This window comes from Ctenopharyngodon idella, chromosome 24 (assembly GCF_019924925.1).
Source record: "Ctenopharyngodon idella isolate HZGC_01 chromosome 24, HZGC01, whole genome shotgun sequence".
In the NCBI taxonomy this organism is placed as follows: Eukaryota; Metazoa; Chordata; class Actinopteri; order Cypriniformes; family Xenocyprididae; genus Ctenopharyngodon; species Ctenopharyngodon idella.
In genome coordinates this window covers 9,320,807-9,341,744 of record NC_067243.1, presented here as the reverse complement: position 1 = coordinate 9,341,744, position 20,938 = coordinate 9,320,807, and the positions used below count along the sequence as shown (strand labels likewise).

The 20,938-nt window shown below is 35.5% G+C and overlaps 1 protein-coding gene and 1 long non-coding RNA gene across 2 annotated transcripts in view; both read right to left on the bottom strand.

Annotated features, from left to right (window-relative positions):
* LOC127507718 (mucin-2-like) overlaps positions 1–20,938 on the bottom strand; it is a gene marked incomplete at its 5' end in the record, with an annotated part of 74,997 nt that overhangs the window by 16,402 nt on the left and 37,657 nt on the right. The window contains 7 exons of the mRNA XM_051885014.1: positions 18,093–18,212; positions 18,292–18,390; positions 18,604–18,723; positions 18,923–19,011; positions 19,109–19,295; positions 19,400–19,431; positions 19,922–20,022. Of these exons, the coding sequence (XP_051740974.1) occupies positions 18,093–18,212; positions 18,292–18,390; positions 18,604–18,723; positions 18,923–19,011; positions 19,109–19,295; positions 19,400–19,431; positions 19,922–20,022 (748 nt within the window). The remainder of the gene's footprint in view (positions 1–18,092; positions 18,213–18,291; positions 18,391–18,603; positions 18,724–18,922; positions 19,012–19,108; positions 19,296–19,399; positions 19,432–19,921; positions 20,023–20,938) is intronic.
* Positions 13,192–14,442, bottom strand: LOC127507554 (uncharacterized). Its single transcript, XR_007928377.1, has 3 exons — positions 13,986–14,442; positions 13,307–13,405; positions 13,192–13,203 (listed from the first exon to the last, which is right to left on the bottom strand). It is a non-coding gene; the product is annotated as an uncharacterized LOC127507554 (long non-coding RNA).

The following is a 20,938-nucleotide window of genomic DNA, read 5'->3' as shown; positions in this document are numbered from 1 at the left end:
GGCATATTCTCGTGGTCACGTGAAAATTGAGACGTCCTGAATTTTCCCTGAAGGTCCACCAAATAACGTCTCCCAACCCTTAAAAGAACTCCACATCGTGACCGTCACTGAACGTTCTGGGAATGTTACTAGGTGACAAGTTCCCCGCTAGAAATTTACGTTCCCAGAACATTCTCAGAACGTCCCCACTGGTGTTAAGGACGTTGTCTAGTAACGTTCCCAGAACGTTCAGAGACGGTCATGATGTGGAGTTCTTTTAAGGTTTGGGGGACGTTATTTGGTGGACCTTCAGGGAACATTCAGGACGTTCTGGGAATGTTTAGGGGACTATTACTATAGGACGTTCTGATAACTTCCCAAATATCCTCTTTGTAACGTTCTTATGTGACCATAAAATTAACCAAAATGGAATGTCCCCCTAAAGTCATATAAGGAACCTTAAACTGCAGCACTTTCATTACCAAAAGAGGACGTTTTAGGAACGTCCCGAATGTTCTGTAAAGGTTCCGAATTTTCGTCACCTTTAGAGAAATTTTAGGCAACGTTTCACAAGGTCACGAGAATGTCGCCTTCTGCGTGGGTGTTTTATAGAAAATAATAAAGTTTGAAGTCACTGTTATGGAGGTGAGCGTTTGCTTTAGATGGGCTCTTGATTCTTGATATTTTAGCATTAGATTTTCTCTGACTGCTTTAACTGTGTTTCCAAAACACAATTCCAAGAGAAATTCTGATCAGATTGATTTGGTTATTTAATGTGTGTTAACTATTAGTTTTGCGTTAATTAACGGTTAGTTTTTTTTTTTTTTTTTTTTTTTACATTTATTACACTGAGGGAGTTTTGAACAGTGTCTTTTAGACTCACACAGACATTATGAATCAGCATATGAACCTCAACAATGGTGACAATAAATTTAAATCTTTTTTGTCACTTTAGTAGCTTGTTTTGTGATGCTCAGAGTTAATCTGTTTATCTGAAAATTTTGTCACCATTGTCGAGGTTCATACACTGAATCTTGATGTCTGTGTGAGTCTAGAAGAATAATTTCTACATGATGATGAAAACTTTAAAATTATCAAAGCAGGATTTTATGTGTTATCATAGGACTACAACAACATGAAAGAAATACAACATTCAGAGATTTTTTTTTTTTTAATAAGAAAACTTTTGGATTATATTGAAAAAGTAGTGATGGGCAGATCGAGGCTTCGTGAAACACTGAAGCAGTTGAAGCAAATGTGCCGTAATGTGTCGAGGCTTCGAAACGATCTGACACCCGTCTCCACGGTGAACCCTAGTGGTCAGAACAGTGTAAATGCAACAAAACTCAGGCCAAATATGCATTAAAAATACCCTTTTACAAATGTATTGCAAAAGTTTTATTGAAAGTAAAATCAATCAAATGCAATTAACTAATCATCTAATAAGATTAAATATAGAGTGTCTGTATGTGTTCTTTTATCAATTTTCGGGGCTTGTTTTTCTGTTCCATGGCTCAAGCTAAACAGATCAATAAGAGATTAATAACTACCATTATTCTTTTTAATTTTTCTAATGTCTAATTAAAACATCTACAAGTGTATAAAACTGATCAGAGATCAGTTAAAACCATAGGGTAAAGCCCTAGACACTTGTTCAATTGTTCTCAGTGAATCTGCATGATTCATGGGTTCACTTTATCATCGCCCTCTACCGGTGAACCATTGAAATTTCGAACTGTTTTGAAACGTTTCGAAACAGTGATGACGTAATGAAGCCTTGTTTACTAAAATCACGTGACTTTGGCAGTTTGATACATAAGCTTCGTTTCTCCCATCATCTCTACTATACGGGCCGTCGGCCGGTACTCCCACACCACTCTCACCCACTTCAAATGTTGACTACTGTACTTAGACTTTTCTGTCAGTATGTCAAGTATACTTAAGTGAAATTTTAAGTATATTTCTGAGAAGTATATAAAAAGTAGACTGAAAGTATACTTTCTTATTTTTAGTTTAAAAGAAGTAGGCCTATGCTAATGGCACACTTGAATAAACTTTGTTTTCCTAAGGGTAGGTTGCCTTATTTTTTAAGTTAGGTCATTTTTTTTCTTTTTCTACACATCAACAACTTTGTATGACCCCAAAAACAGTTTGTACATGTTTCAGTTGGCTTACAAATAAATGAACATCATTTCTGCCTTTAGAAATATCACTTTATCGCAAAAGTGAAAGTGCCCTTTGTGGGAACGTTCTGTTAATGTCCCAAATATCCTCTTTGTAACATTCTTATGCGACCATAAAATAACCGAATTGGAATGTCATATTAGGAACCTTGAACTGCAGCACTTTCATTACCAAAAGAGGACATTTTAGGAACATCCCGAATGTTCTGTAAAGGTTCAGAATTTTCGTTACCTTTAGAGAACTTTTAGGGAACGTTGCGCAAGGTCACGAGAACATCGCCTTCTGCGTGGATGTTTTATAGAAAATAATAAAGTTTAAGTTGAATAAAGTTAAAGTTGAAAGTCACCGTTATGGAGGTGAGCGTTTGCTTTAGATGAGCTCTTGATTCTTGATATTTTAACATTAGATTTTTTCTGGTTGTTCAGAACTGATCTGTTTATCTGAAAATTGTTGATCTTGATGTCTGTGTAGATCCTGAATGAAAAATTTCAGAATATCCGGGGCTGGATTATCCATAGAAAGGATTGGGCGAGTGCTCTGGGGCACCAGCCAATAGGGGGGCACCAAGTGATTAAGATAATGACTAGACTTTTTTTTTTTTTTTTTTTTTTTTTTTAAGTCATGTTTTGTTTATATATTATTTAGCTGGAGAGATACGGATACAAAATTAACATTTAACGATACAATAAATACAGAGAGAATATAAAGAGCCCTGCCCCTTTAATCACGAAAATGAAAGTGCCCTTTAGTTTGCGGTCGCATCGCGATAGAGAACCGCGGGACCCAGTGCAACAGAGTGCGGCGCGGGACAAGATTTGATGGGCGTAGTCCTCATACATGCCTTTCATGATGGAAATAAAGATATTTAGGATGATATGTTCATGTTGGGGGGGTTAACACTGTGTTAATCCGGGCCTGAGAATACCAAAGCAAGACAGGATTTTTTTTTTTTGTGTAACAAATGTGCTTTAGAAACACACAGTTACAACAATTGGTGAAACGTCAAGGATCAAGAGCCAAACTAAAGCAAGCGCTTACCTCCATAACGGTGACATTTATACATTTTGATAAAACATCAACACCTCATGTGAAGATGCAGAGATCTAGAGAGGTCTGTTAGTGTTTAATGTTCTGTTTCTGTTATCTGAGTTTTGAGAGGTTACCATTGTGCTGGAGAGTAGAGCCTGTGCTCCAGTCAATGATGATCCAGAAACATTGATGTTTTGCTGCATGTTGCATTATTTAAAGACAGTAACTGTAGTTGTTGATTAGCTAATGACATTGCAAATGAAGAGAATGTTTCATAATAATAATCCAGGAAATACCTGTATAAGAGCTTTTTTTTGTAAACATGGGTTAAAGTTCTTCGTCGCTGCGACGGATTTCCGTTAATTGCAGAGTTCCCGCCTGTCCTAATGTCTTAAATTCACTTTTCATAATTTTAAGGCCGTAAATAGGCTTACATTTCTCAATATAGTGTAATAAATGTCTTAATTTTAGTTTTAATGGGTCTTAAATTAAGGAAAGACTGAGTGGGATGTGATCAAAGCCTGGAGTGGAGCAAAAGCACATTCCTCTCTCTACTCTAAGCGTTCTGTAATCACTCCGCTGTGGATCCACTCCGGGTTTTCCATTCCCGCTTAGTATTTGGAGAAGTGCATGTCAGGCTCGTCTGTATTTATTGTCTATGGTCAGGCTACGTTCTGAGCTAGAACTTTATTTCAGCTAACATGGACACAGTTGCAGGAAGGATCGACAAAAGTGTAAAAAAAATAAACGGAGATGGGCTTGGCTTAGAGAAATGGGTGAGAATGGAAAGCTAGTTCGTGGGCTAAATAAATCAAACAGCCAGGTACGTGTCTGAAGCCCGTTTCTGCCACAGTTCTGTAAATCATAATAATGAGAAACTTTAGTGTAATAATGACTTAGTTTCGCATAATACTGAGAAACTTTCTCGTAATGAGAAACTTCTACGCATGCGCAAAGCAGCGGAGCAGAAGGGCGTGGCACGCTAGCGACATCCGCTGGTTAAAGCCGTAAATACGAGAACACAGCAAACATGGTACGTTCTGCAAAACAGTTATTTTAGTTAAAGTCAGTGTAATCTACAATTGCAACCTATAGTAGGCCTATTATTAAATAACTTCAATTATAAATTATCAGTATATCTTCCATACTTTTCCATGCGCACAGAAGCAGAGCGGTTACCGTGGTAACGACCGACTCCTGCTTGTGCTCACCGGTGGAAACTGTTGCATGAATCAGAATATGACATTTATTCGTTGTGTAACGTCTTCATAAAATAGCATTTCTTTAGTTTAAACACTAGATTGAGGCACTAGCAACGTGAAGGCCATGACCAAATGCTGTAAATGTAAATGCATCTGTCCGGTTTGCATTCTATATGGAGAATATATATGTAAACATTATAAAATAAGTCTAAATGACCAAATGCTGTTGTGTCAAGTTCAACCCATAACACCTGAGCAGCAATATAACTGCAGTCTCTGAAGCCAAATCTTTGCTGATTGAAAGTATAATGTTTGCTGCTGTATATGGTGCATTATATGGTACATTTCCATTTTCCCCATTTGCAAGTGCTGTAAATACAGAGGTAGACTGAAATCTGTAAATTGACTTAAGATGTGATTCTACAGTTTAACATTATAGATTGTTAAAAGCTAACTAGATTATTCCCTCATTCTTAAGTAAAGAATATATCTAAATTACTTTCAGCTCACAATTTGTATTTTGATACCTATAAGACATTTGATTTTGAAGTGTTGGTGTTTGGTTTTGTTTTCAGTGCATGCAGGCTGGCACCTATCCGGGTATTCAAAAAAATCCACAAGACTGTAATTGATGCTCTGTATTATGCTTTATTGATTGTAATTCATATAATTGGAAGGAAAAGTACAACATTATATCATGCATTACGAAGGATTGTAAAGAATGAAAGAAAAAAGAGACCAGAATCCCCTTTGATATATAACTGCTTAGAGTTAACTATACCCCTAGATTAAACCACAAAGAAAATAAATGGTGCAATATTTTCTAAAATAATTTTAGCCATAACCATCAGCTTAAATCATCACTATTGTCATTTTCAGTTACATATTTTAAAATTGTTGTTTTCTTAGTGTGACATTGAGTCATGTTCAGATCAGCAGTAGTCAAGCTGTGTAGTTCTTGTCTACACATTTGGTAGGTGTGCACTTGCAGCTCTCTACGTACATGTAGACAAGAGTCTTGTCGCTGCTATCGGCACACGTGGCCAACACCGTTCGATTGCTGTATTGATCCATCTCGCAGCAAGAACAGTCGTTCATCATGATGTTCTTTTCCATTGAATATCTGTGTAGGTTTTCAAGAAAACACCAGTCAGATGAGTGTAAGCTGGATGTGCTCTTATGAATGCATCCTGATATACCGTGTACACAAAAAAGGTTTGAATGCATAAGGCACACTTAAAAATGACAAATTTGCTAAAAAATGATGTTAGAGATTTTTTCCAGTGCCAAGTTCTCTTTTCTGAGTAATTTATTTATTTATTTTTTTTGAGCAGCTGGTGCCAATGCAATTTTTAGTGGATGTGTTAAAGTAATTTCCCCTCTTTTTATGAGCATAGTTCAATGTGGTGTCCCATTACTGTTTTTAAAGCATTGTTTCTTTTTATTGAGGGAACTATTATATATGCAGAGCTGGATAGATTACTTACAAATTGTAATCAGTTACTGATTCCAAATTACATGACAAAAATGACTACTTTTTGATTACTTTTAGATTACTTTTGACTAAACTCATTTATCACATTGATTTGACTAAAAAGGATAAAGAAGGATAAAAATATATATATTTTATGTAAATCATTTTTTTTAATCATATTCAAATGACTAGTGCAATTCCACAAACCTAGAAGTCCTTCTGAACATATATAAGCAGAAGACTTTTTTTAGAAAGAAAAATTAAAAAGATACAAAAAAGAAGAGGGGAAGATCAATGAATTATGAATAATTTACTGCCATTTTGGGAATAACATTTAATCATGTAATCGATAAAAAAGTAACTGTAGTCTGAGTATTTTGAAATGTAATATAATATAATTACAAGTACTTAATTTTTGGAATCTGATTACGTAAACCAGACTACATGTAATCAGTTACCAGCTCTGTATATATGTTAGATAAACTATTATCTAACATAACATTAACCTAGCATAAAAAGTAGCAAGTTTTAAATGTATCAAATGTCTTTAACCCCTTTTTAAAATGGTGGTTTTGGCCTGTCCCACATCACAGGTCTTTAACTTCTTGACTGAATGCTCAATTAAAATCAAACATCATAATTTGACAATCTGTTGAATTGTGTTGAATTCAATTCAGCGTAGTAAAAATGATTAATAAACTAATTTTAATTACCAAGCACAATGATATTTCTCAGCCCTGTTACTCAAGCAAAAACTAATATTTTTATTTAGTTTTATGAGAAATAAGTTTACCTATCAAACAACAAATCAACATTTTGTCCCAAGCTAGTCCCTACTGAGTGAAAGCTTAAATTAGGCTGAATTTGTAACCCTGCATGTTGTCCATTTGCGCAGAGATTTTTCCACAAAATATTATTTGTATTAATTGTATCATTTAAAATTTTGTAATATTGATAATTATTTAATGTTTATTGCCAAATGTTGGTAACAGGGTTAAAAATAATAATAATAATAAAATACAATTAAAATAAAAATTCGCATTACAATTTGCCACACATTCTAAGGTTGACAATCCACATTACCTAAAGGTTAAGAATTTATTGACTAGTCTATGTTTGTGATCAACAGGTGTTGTTTTGCTAAATTATGAGTGTGTTTCTTTTGCTCTGTTAATTGTTTTGGGAGCATTGACCTCAGTCAAAGTCCCTTTAAGACAAGAAATTTTGTCAATTATTTCAATTATTATTGAAATAATAAATAAATAGCACATTGGTGCCATTGTCGCTTTCTGTCTGAAAACGGTTGCTGCAGTGACACCCTGACTTTACCAATCGGCAATTGGCTCTTATTTAGAAGGCAGGACTTATTCTGCCATATTGCATGTTGCAATTTCTCCCATTCATAATAATACGAGTGCACCATCTTTCTATATATAAAGTCTTTGCCGTAGTCTAAAGAAATGGTGTGGGGGGGGTGGGGGGGGGGTTACCTGTAATTATATCCTTATTGTAACAAATTCTATAAATATATTACAAGACAATTACAAGAACTATAGTTTTTCAAAAGGCCAAGTACAAGTTAGAATTAAGACAAGAGCACAATTGATTTTCCCCATGTGTAAAATGTGTTCTGCTAATAATTACAGATATTAGGAAAAACCTAGCAGATGACAGGAAATTAACATTTTCAATATAAGAACCGTTTAAGTAATGTTCTTTAAGTAAAATTCTCTCAAAATGCTTAAGATTTTAGATGCTTAAATATAAAATACATGCAGCTATGTTAACCAACTTTGTATGTGGATGTAACCACAAAAAAATAAACAAATAAGTGCACAATAAATCTCATGAGGGAGCATGCCCTGTGACCCCGCTAAACCCCCCAATGTTCAAACCAAAACTACACCCAACCCTTTCATTTTTTTTTAGCATTTTGATTTTACAATTCCTAGATGAAATCACTTGCCTGTGATCAAAAATAGTGAGAGCTGATGTTGGGGAATATAGCCAAATTCATGCTAAATTATTATTGATGCAGTCAAAAACTCTCACAACTGCTTTAAGCTTAGTTTGGCTATCTGAAACTAAGGAAAGTACTAGAGATGTATTTCATTATATTATTTCAAATTCTACTGTATTAATACTCTTTTCAGCAATGTTAAGACTACATCTTTTAAAGCAGAGCTCTCTGGCTATCATTTCAGTAATATTTAATTTACTGGCAATGCATACATTAATCATTGCATTTGTCTGTTTCAAAGATGTCAGAGAAAAAGCAAAAGAGTATTATTTCATTCTGGGCACCAAAGGGTCAGCCCCCTAAAAAGGTTGCTAGATCAGAGGAGGAGACAGTGGAAGAGGTGGAGGCAGAGATGGTGGAGAAGACAGTAAGATTGACAGTTGGAGAGAAAGTAGAAGAGACCATAAAGGAGACAGTGGACAAGACAGGGAAGAAGAAGAAAGCATTAAGTGGCGCAGCCACCAGGTGTACTTTAAAAAGTGAGTGGTCAACCAAATGGCCATTCATTACCATAGGCACCAGCAGCTCCAACAACTGGTGCTCTGTTTGCAGACAGGAGAACTCAGGTGTGAACAGGCATATAAAACATAAAGGTCATCAGGCCAAAGAACAAGCACTTCAATCAACAAGCAGCATAATTTCTATTTGTGCTGGTCAATTATGAACAACACTGTAGGTAAAATTAAACTGCTAGCAAAAACTTGAGAGAATTGGTGGAGCAGAGGGGCCACTGCTGCAAATATTTGAGTGGCTCCTCCCCTAACAGATGTAATCTCACTCCAAACTTTTAATAAAACTTGAGAGCTCTGATATACAGTTTAAACGGGTTCATTTTGAAATAATGTAGGCTACGTACCTTAACTTTTTACACGGTTACTTGGCCATGAAAATTTAATTTAATTTAATTTACATAATTTAAATTTCATTACATACCGTACATAGCAACGAATGCTTTTCCATTCGACGATGTTAATGGAGATTACAGACAAAAGCCAAAATCTGAGGCAAATCGGACGATGGTTATGTGATAAGAAACACATTCAAGTAGCGCCGGACGTCGGTTAACGGTCATTATTATTCAAAAATATTTAACCACTTAATCAAAATCTGGTATTCTATAATATGCTAAATTAAGAACGTGTGGATAATTGTTTCAAGATCACTGATGTCAACAGAAATGTGCAAAAAATAACTTGAGGGAAATTTGTCCCTTTCAGTAGGTTGACAACAGTGACCTCTTATGGTAAGATGTAGACAATGCACTTTTTCCCTGGCCAGGTACTGAAGGCTTTATGTATACGGTGAGATTCAAAATCTAAATTAAACATGGTTATAGAAAATTTTTAAGAGTTTTTTTTCACATGAAACCATGTACTGGAGATTACATTTAAGTAGGGCTATAGGTTACAATGATAAATAGCATAAAATGATAAATTAAGATACAGATAAAAAGAAAAGGAAATCCTTAATTTCTTCTTCAAATTACTTGTACTCCAATGCTTTGTACTATCAATGTATGCAAGCTGGCAATTTTTCAAAATAAAAAAAGGAAAAATAAAAATCCACAAGACTGTAAGTGATGCTCTTTATTATGCTTTATTGTGATTTTGATTCATTTCATTGGAAGGAAAAAAACATTATATCATGCATTACCAAAAAGAATAGTCTAGATCTTTTTTTTTTAGATTATGCTTAGAAATTCCTACACCCTTCGATCAAACCAAAGAAAACATGAGGTGCAATATTTGCCAAAATAATTTTAGCCATTAATGCACTACAACAATCAGCTTAAATCATTGTTATTGTCATTTTCGGTTATATATTTTAAAATAGTTGCTTTCTTGTGACAGATCAGCAGGTCAGATGGGATCTTTTTTATCCACAGGTGGTCTACACAGTAAAACAATGTTTGTAATTTTAATAAAAGACTGAGAGCAATGGCAAGAACCTGTTAATTGATTACTAATGGGCCATTTTATGTAATTTTACAGTAAAATACTGTTATGGATCTTATTTACAGTGAAAAACTGTAAACAATTCCCTGAGTGACACTAAATAAAATAATTGACATTAATTTTTTCTTGTTTGTTTTTGTTATTAATTATGTAACTTTTATGTTATATCTTATGTTGTTTAATGTTTCTTGCATTATTTTCGTGTCACACGTGTTGGTGTTTTGTATTTGTGTGCACCTTCTAGAATCTAGATATTAGTATTTACCTCAGCTTGTGGAAAAGTGACTTGTGATTAACTCTAATTCATCATTTGCCTTTTACCAACTGTATTATTACAGTGGTTATGAGTATATTATATAGATTTTATTACTTTAGATGGAATATTAACATTATATCATGAAATGTGCAGATTTTTACCCTAAGTGCAGTCCCCTAAACTGATATTTTTTATGGTTCTTTTATCCCAGGAAGTGTTACAAGATTTATTTCTGTAAATTGTCCATGTTCATTTTTTCCAGTGTCTTCACACATGGTAGGAGTGCATTTGCAGGTCTCTATGTACGTGTAGTGATGAAGGATCTCGCTGCCATTGGCACACTTCAGCATCACCTCTTTACGGATGATACTCTCCTCCCGGCAGCAAGAACAGCTGTGCATCATGATGTCATTTTCCATTGAATACCTGTGCAGATTTCCAAGAAAACACTGGTCAGATGACTGTAGCACAGCTAAATGTGAGTTTATCCTTATATACAGTATCCACACAAAAATTTAGATGCTTTAGAAACTTTAAAAATGCATGAATTTCATCAGATACTTGACAAAATATCAACCAAAATGGCTTTTCTGAGCCATTTTTGGAGACCTTTCAGAAACCAGTTTCAATGTGATTTGTTTTTGTGGATTTTGTTGTTGTTGTTTTGGCAACTATTATATTACAATGCGATTTATAAAACGGTTAGTTCCTGTCCTTGATTCTGATTGGTCAATAGCTGTGTTTTATTCACAATAAAACACGGCTATGACCGCTTCACCCGACGGTTCTTAGCAACCATCCTTAGCAACCACTCTTAGCAACATAAACTGTTTCAATTGATATTGTTCATTGAAGCTTACTGTATTATGTAGAAGAGTATTGTGAGAAAGAGATCGGGTGAGTGAGTTTATTACCTGGATTCAGATTTAGCATTTTCCTTCAGGTCAGTCCTATGTTCATAATAAAAAATCTGTTTAAATGTCCGATGTATTATCTTGTCCTTTTAACAGTTAAGGGGTTTTCCCATGACTGACAGCGCTAGTCAAAGCATTTGTCAGTTGCGTCTTGCTCCGTGTTCAAAACAATTCAGTCTTTTCAATATAAAAGTCTTCGCTACTGACTGACACACTCATAAAGACAGTCTTTGCCACCATCTAATGGTGTAGTAATGTAACTTCTGTTGCTGTTCATGGTCAGGGACTATTTTTTCTGGCGGAAGGAAGGCTTTAGTGAAAGTTTTTCTCCTTAATTAAACTAAACCACACAAATCAAAAAAAGTTTTATACTGTATTTGCACACATCCTAAATTTTGGTAACCCAGCTGCAAACCTCATATAAAATGAATGGCAAATAAATTAGTTTTACTCTGTAACACTAAGACTTTTATGGTTCTTCTGAGAATTCGATAGGAAAAAAAAATGTGTGTGATCAACAGGTGTGTAATGCTCTCACATTGATCCATCGTCACAGTGGCCAGCGCAGGAAGTAACTTCTACATCCTCGATGGAAGTGCATTCATTGACATGCAGACGGGTGCGGTTCTTCTCAAGAACACAGTTGCTGAGTTCACCTGAGAGATGATAGAGGCAGACATGCATTTTATGCTGTGCCTAATATGTTATTTATGTAACATCTATTAAATGTTCTGCATAAATACAATAGGGTGGACAAAACAATTTGAACATTTTTGTCAGAATGTTTTGTACAAGGAAACAATATCTTACAGATCTCGCAGCATCCGTCTTTGTCATATTTCACTGTTTCCTATAAGGACATAAATATAGAAAGGAAACATTGCTTAGAAATTTTGTAAAGTATGGTCAAATCTTAAAAACTATGGAAGCATGATATTAGTTCGGATGGAACTCAACGTCAGAAATATCAGATATATTAGATCCACCCCCAGACGCCGAATCCCTGCCAGAAGATACAAGTCTTCTATCAGCCTAAGAGTTTGACTGCGAAAGCCAGGGAAGAGCATAAGCAGGAGACTAAGCGATGATTATAAAAAGAGCAGAGTTTACTAAATAATCTTAGTTGTATGTTTCAAAGCTCAGAGTCAGATTTTGTCTGAGCGTTTTCAATGCTTAGTCAATTCTGACTTTCTTTTTCACAATTCTGAGGGGGAAAAGTCAAAATTGCCAGATGTAAGCTCAGACTTAAAAAAAGTCAGAATTGCGAGATATAAACTTTCTCACAATTCTGAGTTTACATCTCGCGATTCTTTTTTCTCAGAATTGTCAGAATTTTAAGATATAAACTCAAAATTGCGACAAAAAAGTCTGAATTGTGAGATTAAATGTCAGAATTACCTTTTTTATTTTTTGTGGCGGAAACAAGCTTCCTTAGTTTTTTGGTTCGCCACAGAATAAAAAAAATAAAAAAGGTAATTGTGACATTTTTTCATGTTCCTTTTAAAAAAAAAATGTATCCCATGGTAGAAACAAGCTTCCATACAAAACAATTATCATAGCCATCTGAACAAAATTACTTTTAAAAAACATATTGTAATTTTCTTTGATTTACTACAATTGACATTTTATGTTCTTAAAACATTACATGAAATTCTCTAACTTAAAAAAATATATATATATATTTTTGTCCCATCTTGTCATCAGTCACTCACCCTTTCTTTCAAAAGGAGTTAATTATATTGCAGCATAATGTCCAAGCTGCTCTTTTAAACAGAATATTGACCATGAGTGTCAAGCAAGATTTTTATTGAATAACTGAAATTTTGTCCCTCACAAAGAAGACCAGAAGACTACTTTTATGATGGTTTTTTTTTTTTTTTTGTCATTGTGAGCCCCATTCCTCTTGCTTGGAACAATATGAAAATGAGTAAATGAGGACTATTTGAAGGTGTTTCTTTGGCTGCGATAATTTTTTTGACATCACTGACCTCATGAAGTTAAAAAAAAAATGTGTCAAAAGCAGAACAAGGGTGTAATGTGCACTCCTCGAGTTACAGATATTCTACTTACAGGCTTACAGTCAGCTCGGTTAAAGGGCGGGCATTGTTTATAGCTCTCTTTTGTCATAAACATGCCATTCTTATTCAGACAGGTTGCATTCATACATTTGAAATTGTACTCCATTCCTTCCTAAACAAAAAGAGAGACAGGTGCATGAAGACTAAAGAACAGAGCAGAGCAGAGTCTGTCAAACTCAAAGAATGAAGAAGTTTGAAAATGTTTTTAAATGTACATTGAGAACATGTTTGGTGTTGTCTGGGGCATCATAAATACAGGCCGCTTGTGTACATGATCCACAGCACTCTCCTTCTTCTTTCACATATTCAAACCCCTTGGAGTGTAAAAAAAACAAAAACAAACAAGTTTATACAGTAGTAGTTTTAATAATACACTTGAACCTTCAACTGCATTTTCAATTTTTAAGCAATACTTAAAAAGAAAAAAATAAGTAAAACATTAGCACTGGACGTGAGCACACAATGCTGCGTTAAGGCTCGTTCACACCAAGAACTTTAACTATAAAGATAAATAACTATAATGATAACTATATTTGTGTCCACACCAACGAACGATAACGGTCTGTTAATTTTAAGCTCACGCGCTTCGGTTTCTAAGTGTACAAGTACAACATATTTTTGCTGTTCTTGTTGCATTTACACGGTTTTAACCAGCAGATGTCCTCAGCATGCTATGTTTCGAGTGAACAGCAAATGTAATGATCTAATCTAACATTAAATTTAGCTGACGAAGTCAATATAGTGGAATAAAAACAACACCTAGTCTTTTTCACTGCAACTCAAGGAAGCAAGACAATGTTGTCGAAACTAGCGCTGGATATCTGAGGTAATTTTATTTTAACGTTACACTGTTTGCTAGCGTGGCATAATAATCTCATCGTTGACACTTCTCACCATTTATTTGGAGGGTATGACCGATTGTTTTCCATACATCCATTTTCTTTAAAGTATCCTTGAAAAGGGGATTTGATTTGTAAAACTAGTCGCTTTTTTCTGGACCTCGGCGATTAACTTCTCTGCCATTTTAAATGCGCGAGCCCTTAAATCAGAATGGATTCTGATTGGTTGTCAGTTTTTTATCGTTCAACAGCTGGAAAAAAATCGTTCTGAAAGTGATCCCAACGATATTGTTTCTCTATATCGTTATCCTTATAGCTGTGGTGTGGACAGTGCTATTCTTTTATACTTAAAATGATTTTTAGAACTATATCTTTATCGTTATTTTTATAGTTATCGTTCTTGGTGTGAACAGGCCTTTAGGGTTGTGTAAACTTCCTCAATAGATGGAAAAATGTGCAAAAAATTTTATATAAGCCAAAAAAAAAAAAAAAAAAAAAATCCAGAAGCTAGAGATTCTACTCACAGGCCCACATTTAGGTGAACTCAAGTAAGGACATTCTGTTTTGGTCTTCTCGGTTGAAAATAAGCCATTAAATTCACGACAGGTAACAGTTTCACATGTGTAATAGTGGACTTCTCCATCCTAACAAAAGACAGACAAAATCCATGAGGATTGAAGAATAGAGCAGATTAATTGTCTGCTGAGCTGAACAAATGAAGTTTAAGAATGTTTTCAAATGTACCTTGAGAGTTTGTCTGGTGTTGTTTGGTGCATCATAAATACAGGCCACTTGTGTACATGATCCACAGCACTCTCCTTCTTTTTTCACATATTCAAACCCCTTGGAGTGAAAAACAAGTTTATACACTGCGATTTGCAATTATAAACATCGCAAAGGCATTTAGATTACACTGACCAAATATGATGTTTATCTGATAAAATGTCTACGAGTAGTTCGTTAAAGTACAACGTCTGGAAATGTCAAAAACCGCAAAAATTTTGCAGAGAAAATTCAAAATATCTCACTTCCTGTTGGGTTTTCAGATTTTGCTCCCACTGTAGGTATTGGGCTGTTACATGTGTCTACCGAATTTCATACCTGTACGTGAAACGTAGCTCAAAGGGCGTTTAATTGAAAATTTGTAGGTGCCGCTATCGAGCCATTTTGCCACACCTAATTCTGTAACCCATATCAGACATAAATTTTCACCACTTCTGATGCTTGTACAAAGTTTCATGAGTTTTCAAACATGTTTAGGCCCTCAAAAATGTGATTCATTGAGGAGAACAAGAAGAATTGACAGAGCAAATACAATAGGGTTCTCACACCATCGGTGCTTGGGCCCTAACAAGTGTTTGTTGTGGAGTTGAAGCTAGAGATTCTACTCACAGGCCCACAGGTAAGTGTACTCAAGTAAGGACATTCTGTTTTGGTCTTCTCACTGATTAATGAACTATTAATTTGACGGCAGGTAACGGTTTCACATGTGTAACTCTTGACTTCTCCAACCTAACAAAAGACAGACAGACTCCATGAGGATTGAAGAACAGAGCAGACTGTTTTTCTAATGAAGTGAAATGATGAAGAAAAGTTTGGGAATGTTTTCAAATGTACCTTGAGAGTCTGTGTGTTGTTGTCTGGTGCATCATAAACACAGGCCATTTGTCTACATTCTCCACAGCACTCTCCTTCTTTTTTCACATATTCAAACCCCTTGGAGTGAAAGACAAGTTGATCATTTTATTAATCAGGTGGAAGATGGATGAATGTCACTGGTCACGTGCCACATTGCAACCGATCAACAATGACGCAGTGTCATTATCTGAGAACATAATGCTGCATTGGTGCTGTAAAAACTTCCTTAATGAATGTGTATAATAAGTTAAGAAACAGTGTAATATCTCAGAAAGCAACAGCTACTGAAAATACAAACTGAACAAGTGTGTGACGTATTTAAAGGGTTAGTTCACCCCAAAAATGAAAATTCTGTCATTTATTACTCACCATTGTGTTGTTCCACATTCGTAAGACTTTCGTTCATCTTTGGAACACAAATTAAGATATTTTTGATGAAGTCTGAGAGGTTTCTGTTTCTCCATAGAGATCCAACGCAACTATCATTCCAAGATCCAGAAAGGTAGGAAAAAGACATCATTAAAGTACTCCATGTGACTCTAGTGGCTTAAACTTAATTTCATTAAGCTACACAAGTGCTTTGTTTGCACAAAAAAAAAACATAATTTACCACTTTACTTACAAAAATATTGATCTGCAACGTGTGTTCACGAGAGCTTGCGCGTTGTGTTCAGACTCGTGCGTCAACTCAACATACATGCACGAGTGTTCACGAGAGCATCACAACGCATGCGTTTTGTGTTCACGCGAGAGCTGGCATTGTTGCATGAACACGCTTTGGATATTATTTTGTAAATAAATTGCTAAGTTATGTTTTTTTGCACAAACAAAGCACTCACGTTGCTTCATAAAATTGAGTTTAAGCCACTGGAGTCACATGGGTACTTTAATGATGTCTTTTTCCTACCTTTCTGGACGTTGGAGTGATAGTTGTGTTGGATCTCTATGGAGAAACAATAACCTCTCAGACTTCACAAAAACATCTTTGTGAATTTGTGTTCCGAAGATGAACGAAGGTCTTATGGATGTGGAACGACATGAGGGTGAGTAATTTATGACAAAATTTTCATTTTTGGGTGAACTAACCCTTTAAAGCTAGAAAAACTACTCACAGGCCCACAGTCTTGTGAACTCAAGTAAGGACATCCTGTGTTGGTTTTCTCAGTCACAAATGAGTCATTAATTTGATGGCAGGTAAGTGTTTCACATTTGTACTTGACCTCCTCACCATCCTACAAAAAAGACAGACACATGAGGAATAATTCAGAGCAGATTCTTTGTCTGATGAACTGAAAGAATGTAGAAAAGTTTGAGAATGTTTTACCGTGAGAATATGTCTGGTGTTGTCTGGTGCATCATAAATACAGGCCACTTGAGTACATGTTTCACAGCACTCGCTCTCTTTTTTCATAAATTCAAACCCCTTGAAATGAAAAACAAGTTTATACAGTAGTTTTAATAATCCAGTGGCACATTTATTGTACAACACATTTATTAACAACTTTTTAAGCTCTAATTTTGAAAGAGTTAAAGGTGCAATGTATAAATTTTAGCTGTATCTGGCAACCCTCGCACCCCTCCCTTTCGGAGAAGCTACGGTGGCCGTCTGACAAAGATGTTGTCGTCTGAGACAGTAGAGAGTAGCTTGTGTGAAGCAATGAGGTTTCTTCTTACTTCTAACAAAGAACGGTCTCTGCTTCTAATAAACCAGACGACGACTACTACTACTACTTTGTGCGTATTCAACTTAGTGATGATGCAAGCTGCCTCTAAAAACACCAATGAAGAAGAAGAACAACGACAACATAGTGATGAAACGCGCTCTGTAGAGTGTATGTCCGTTTAGGGCTGCTGTAGAAACATGCTGGAGCATACTTGACATGGAGGGGGTGTATGAGATAGAAATGGCTCATTCTAAGGTAATAAAAACATAACGGTTCATTATATAAGGTCTTTATGCACCACTGAAAACATAGTTATGTATATTATATTGCATTTATGTCAATAGATCCTCCCAAATTTTACACATTGCACTTTTAAGGAAAAAATACATTCATACACTATACAGTACTGTGTATGTAAATTAAATGGCCTAAATCCATTGAATGCACATTTAAGGAATGTTCTAAATCTAATTGTTATTTCCTACCAGCACACTAAAGCAAAACATAAATAACCATCCTAAAACACAATTGTGAAGTATCAAATGTGTCTAAGACTTGCACAGTACTTTACAGTATATATATATATATATACAGAACAGTTTTAGTCAGTTTTATTTAAAGTAAAATGTTCAAATATTGATTTAACTTTAAAGGATTTAAACAAACTATGAATGAAGAACTATAACTAATACTATAAGCTGTGTAAAAATTATCACTGGATGTGAGCACACACTGCTGCATTAGGGCTGTGTAAACTTCCTCAATAGATACAATCTGAAATAAGCAGCAGCCAAAAAAAAAAAAAAAAAAAAACATTTAGAAGAAGTGTTTGGTGTGGAGTTGAAGCTAATTCTACTTACAGGCCCACAGTTATGTGAGCTCAAGTAAGGACATTCTGTTTTGGTCTTCTCAGTCACAAAAAACCCATTCAATTCACGACAGGTAACATCTTCGCATTTGTAACTGTGAGCTTCTCCATCCTATGAAAAGACAAACAGACTTCATGAAGACTGATGAACAGAGCAGATTCTTGCAGATGAAAAGATGTTTCAAATGTACCTTGAGAGTTTGTCTGGTGTTGTTTGGTGCATCATAAATACAGGCCACTTGTGTACATGTTCCACAGCACTCTCCTTCTTTTTTCACATATGCAAACCCCTTAGAGTGAACAGCAAGTATTCATTAATTCATTAACCAAACAGAAGCTGGATGAATGTGCCACATTAATGTAACTAATCAACAATGAAGCAATGTCACTATCTGAAACATAATGCTGCCGTACAAACTCCTCAATGATTGAAGAAACGTGCACAATCAGATAAGACAATGTGTAGTATATGAAAAGTGTATGACGTGTAAAGTTGTACTTACAGGCTCACATTCGTGTGAACTTGAATAAGGACATTTTGTGTTGGTTTTCTTAGTCACAAACAAGCCATTAATTTGATGGCAGGTAACAGTTTCACATATGTTCTTGTACTCCTCTCCATCCTACAAAAAGACAGACAAACAACATGAAGATTGAGGAACAGAGCAAGTTCTTTGCCAACTGAACATCTTGATTATGTATGTAACCCTCGTTCCCTGAAGGAGGGAACGAAGACGTTACATCAGAACTGAATTGATGAATTGGGATCCCAATTTGTCGTTTGTGACTGACTGGGAACTGAAAAGATGTTATCAAATGTACCTTGAGATTATGTGTGGTGTTGTCTGGTGCAACATAAATACAGGACCCTTTTGTACATGATCCATCTTTGCACATGCTGACAGAACAATCTAATTTATGGAACAGAGTGAGAGGAGACTTTAAAAAAAATTACACTTCAATCCTTAACCAAACCTCATAAAAAAAAAAAAAAAAAAAGAAACACACCCATCTCTCTGCAAACTTGTTTGCTGCAACATGGGTCAGCGGGATCGGTCACATTGAACAGCATGAAGCCGGGCTCAGTGCAGTTCTCAAGAGTCACATCAGGACACTTCTTGGGTTTACAGATCACTGATTGGCTGGCCTTATCACAGACACAGTCCTCACAGTTGTACTTAAAATGCTCATCAAACTGCAACAAAAACAAACAAACAAAATAAGTATAACTGGGATACTTCTTCAACACATAGTACAACACAATTGATTATTGATGAACAGTTTTAAACCTTGCTGTACCTCACGTGGAGTCCCAGAGGAGTCCACACATCCTAGAAGGTAAGACCAAAATCAGAAACATTCCAAAAATGGATATAGCATACATGTTGATGTGGGGTACAAGTTTTCTGTACATCTTTATTTTTCTTTCTCGGGGCCTTGATAGACACCACAGTTGGAGTCAAGATGGAGGCCCAGATCCAAACCAAGATCTGCTAGCCCAAGTAACATACTGTCAATTCTACTGGACTTAATCTAGAGATAATATTGTATTTATCACAGCATGCATTTCAGATACTCAACAATCATGGATATGACTGTTATTTACAATGTTTCCAACTATGAAAGAAAATTCTCTTCCTTCTACCACTCACTCTCTCTGTTCTCTGCGACAACTATCACAGACCCGTCAACTGCAAAATTGTTTAAGACATGCTTTTTTGGTTGTTAAATAAGGCCCCAAATACCAGTAAATTGACTAGCGCAAACCTTAGTAAATAGACTTTAACTCTGATAGATACACAAACTATAAAGGCTTCTCACCACATTTTGACACACATAATCCTGACTCCATGCTGAAGAGTGTTGTGTTCTCAGGGCAGAAGCAGCCTTCTGTGGGCACTGAAATTGAGCTCTGCGTAGGTCTGAAATGCAAATATTATTTAAACTTTTTAGTTTATTACATACATTACATTTACATCACAGTAATATTAACACTGCATCCTATGCAATTTCTATACTGTAAATCAAAGTGCCTAATTTACATTTTCTGCTAATTTTTTTAGGTTGACATCACATGACCTATTAAATGTGTCAGTGTTTTTTAAGCACTGATCTAAACAGGTGTTATATAAGTTTGCTTGCTCAGACGTAAATACAACGACAAAGAAAAGTTAGTAAAGTAGTTGTTAAGTTTTAGTATTGGGTAGGATTAAGGGATGTAGAATATGGCCATGCAGAATAAGGCATTAATATGTGTTTTATAAGTACAATAAACAGCCTATATTCAAGTAATATGCAATGCTAATAAGCAACTAGTTAGTTTGATTGACAGGCGATCTAACCAATCATAACGCCGAATCCGCCATTTTGTTCGACAAAGCAGTCAGGGGAGTTACCAGATTAACGCCGGTAGACTTGAACTTGAAAAATGGGGTGTACTGACATCTTTCCGCAATTGAAACAACATTCCTTATGATGTTCATTCATGTTTGTTTGATGCTATAAATAAACCAGTAGGAAGAGATGATCGGTACACGAGGCGCTACAGCGATCTGTCACGAGACATTAAAGAGCCACAAAACGGTATTTATTGTTTACATTTTTTTAAAAATGACAAAATTTGAGACTTTGTTTCATATCAAAAGTAACCTGCTCTGTCTTGTCTGTCGACACGTTGTCAGTGTCCTCTTTGCTCCGCTATGTATTTTTCACTGCGTGAGAACATGATGTGTTGCGTGAGAGCAGCATGGCTTGTCAGATGTAGCAACAGTAACTAAAGGGGGCGGGTCTTTGCAAACGGTCAATTGGACCCTAAACTAAAGTGTTACCAAAAATAAA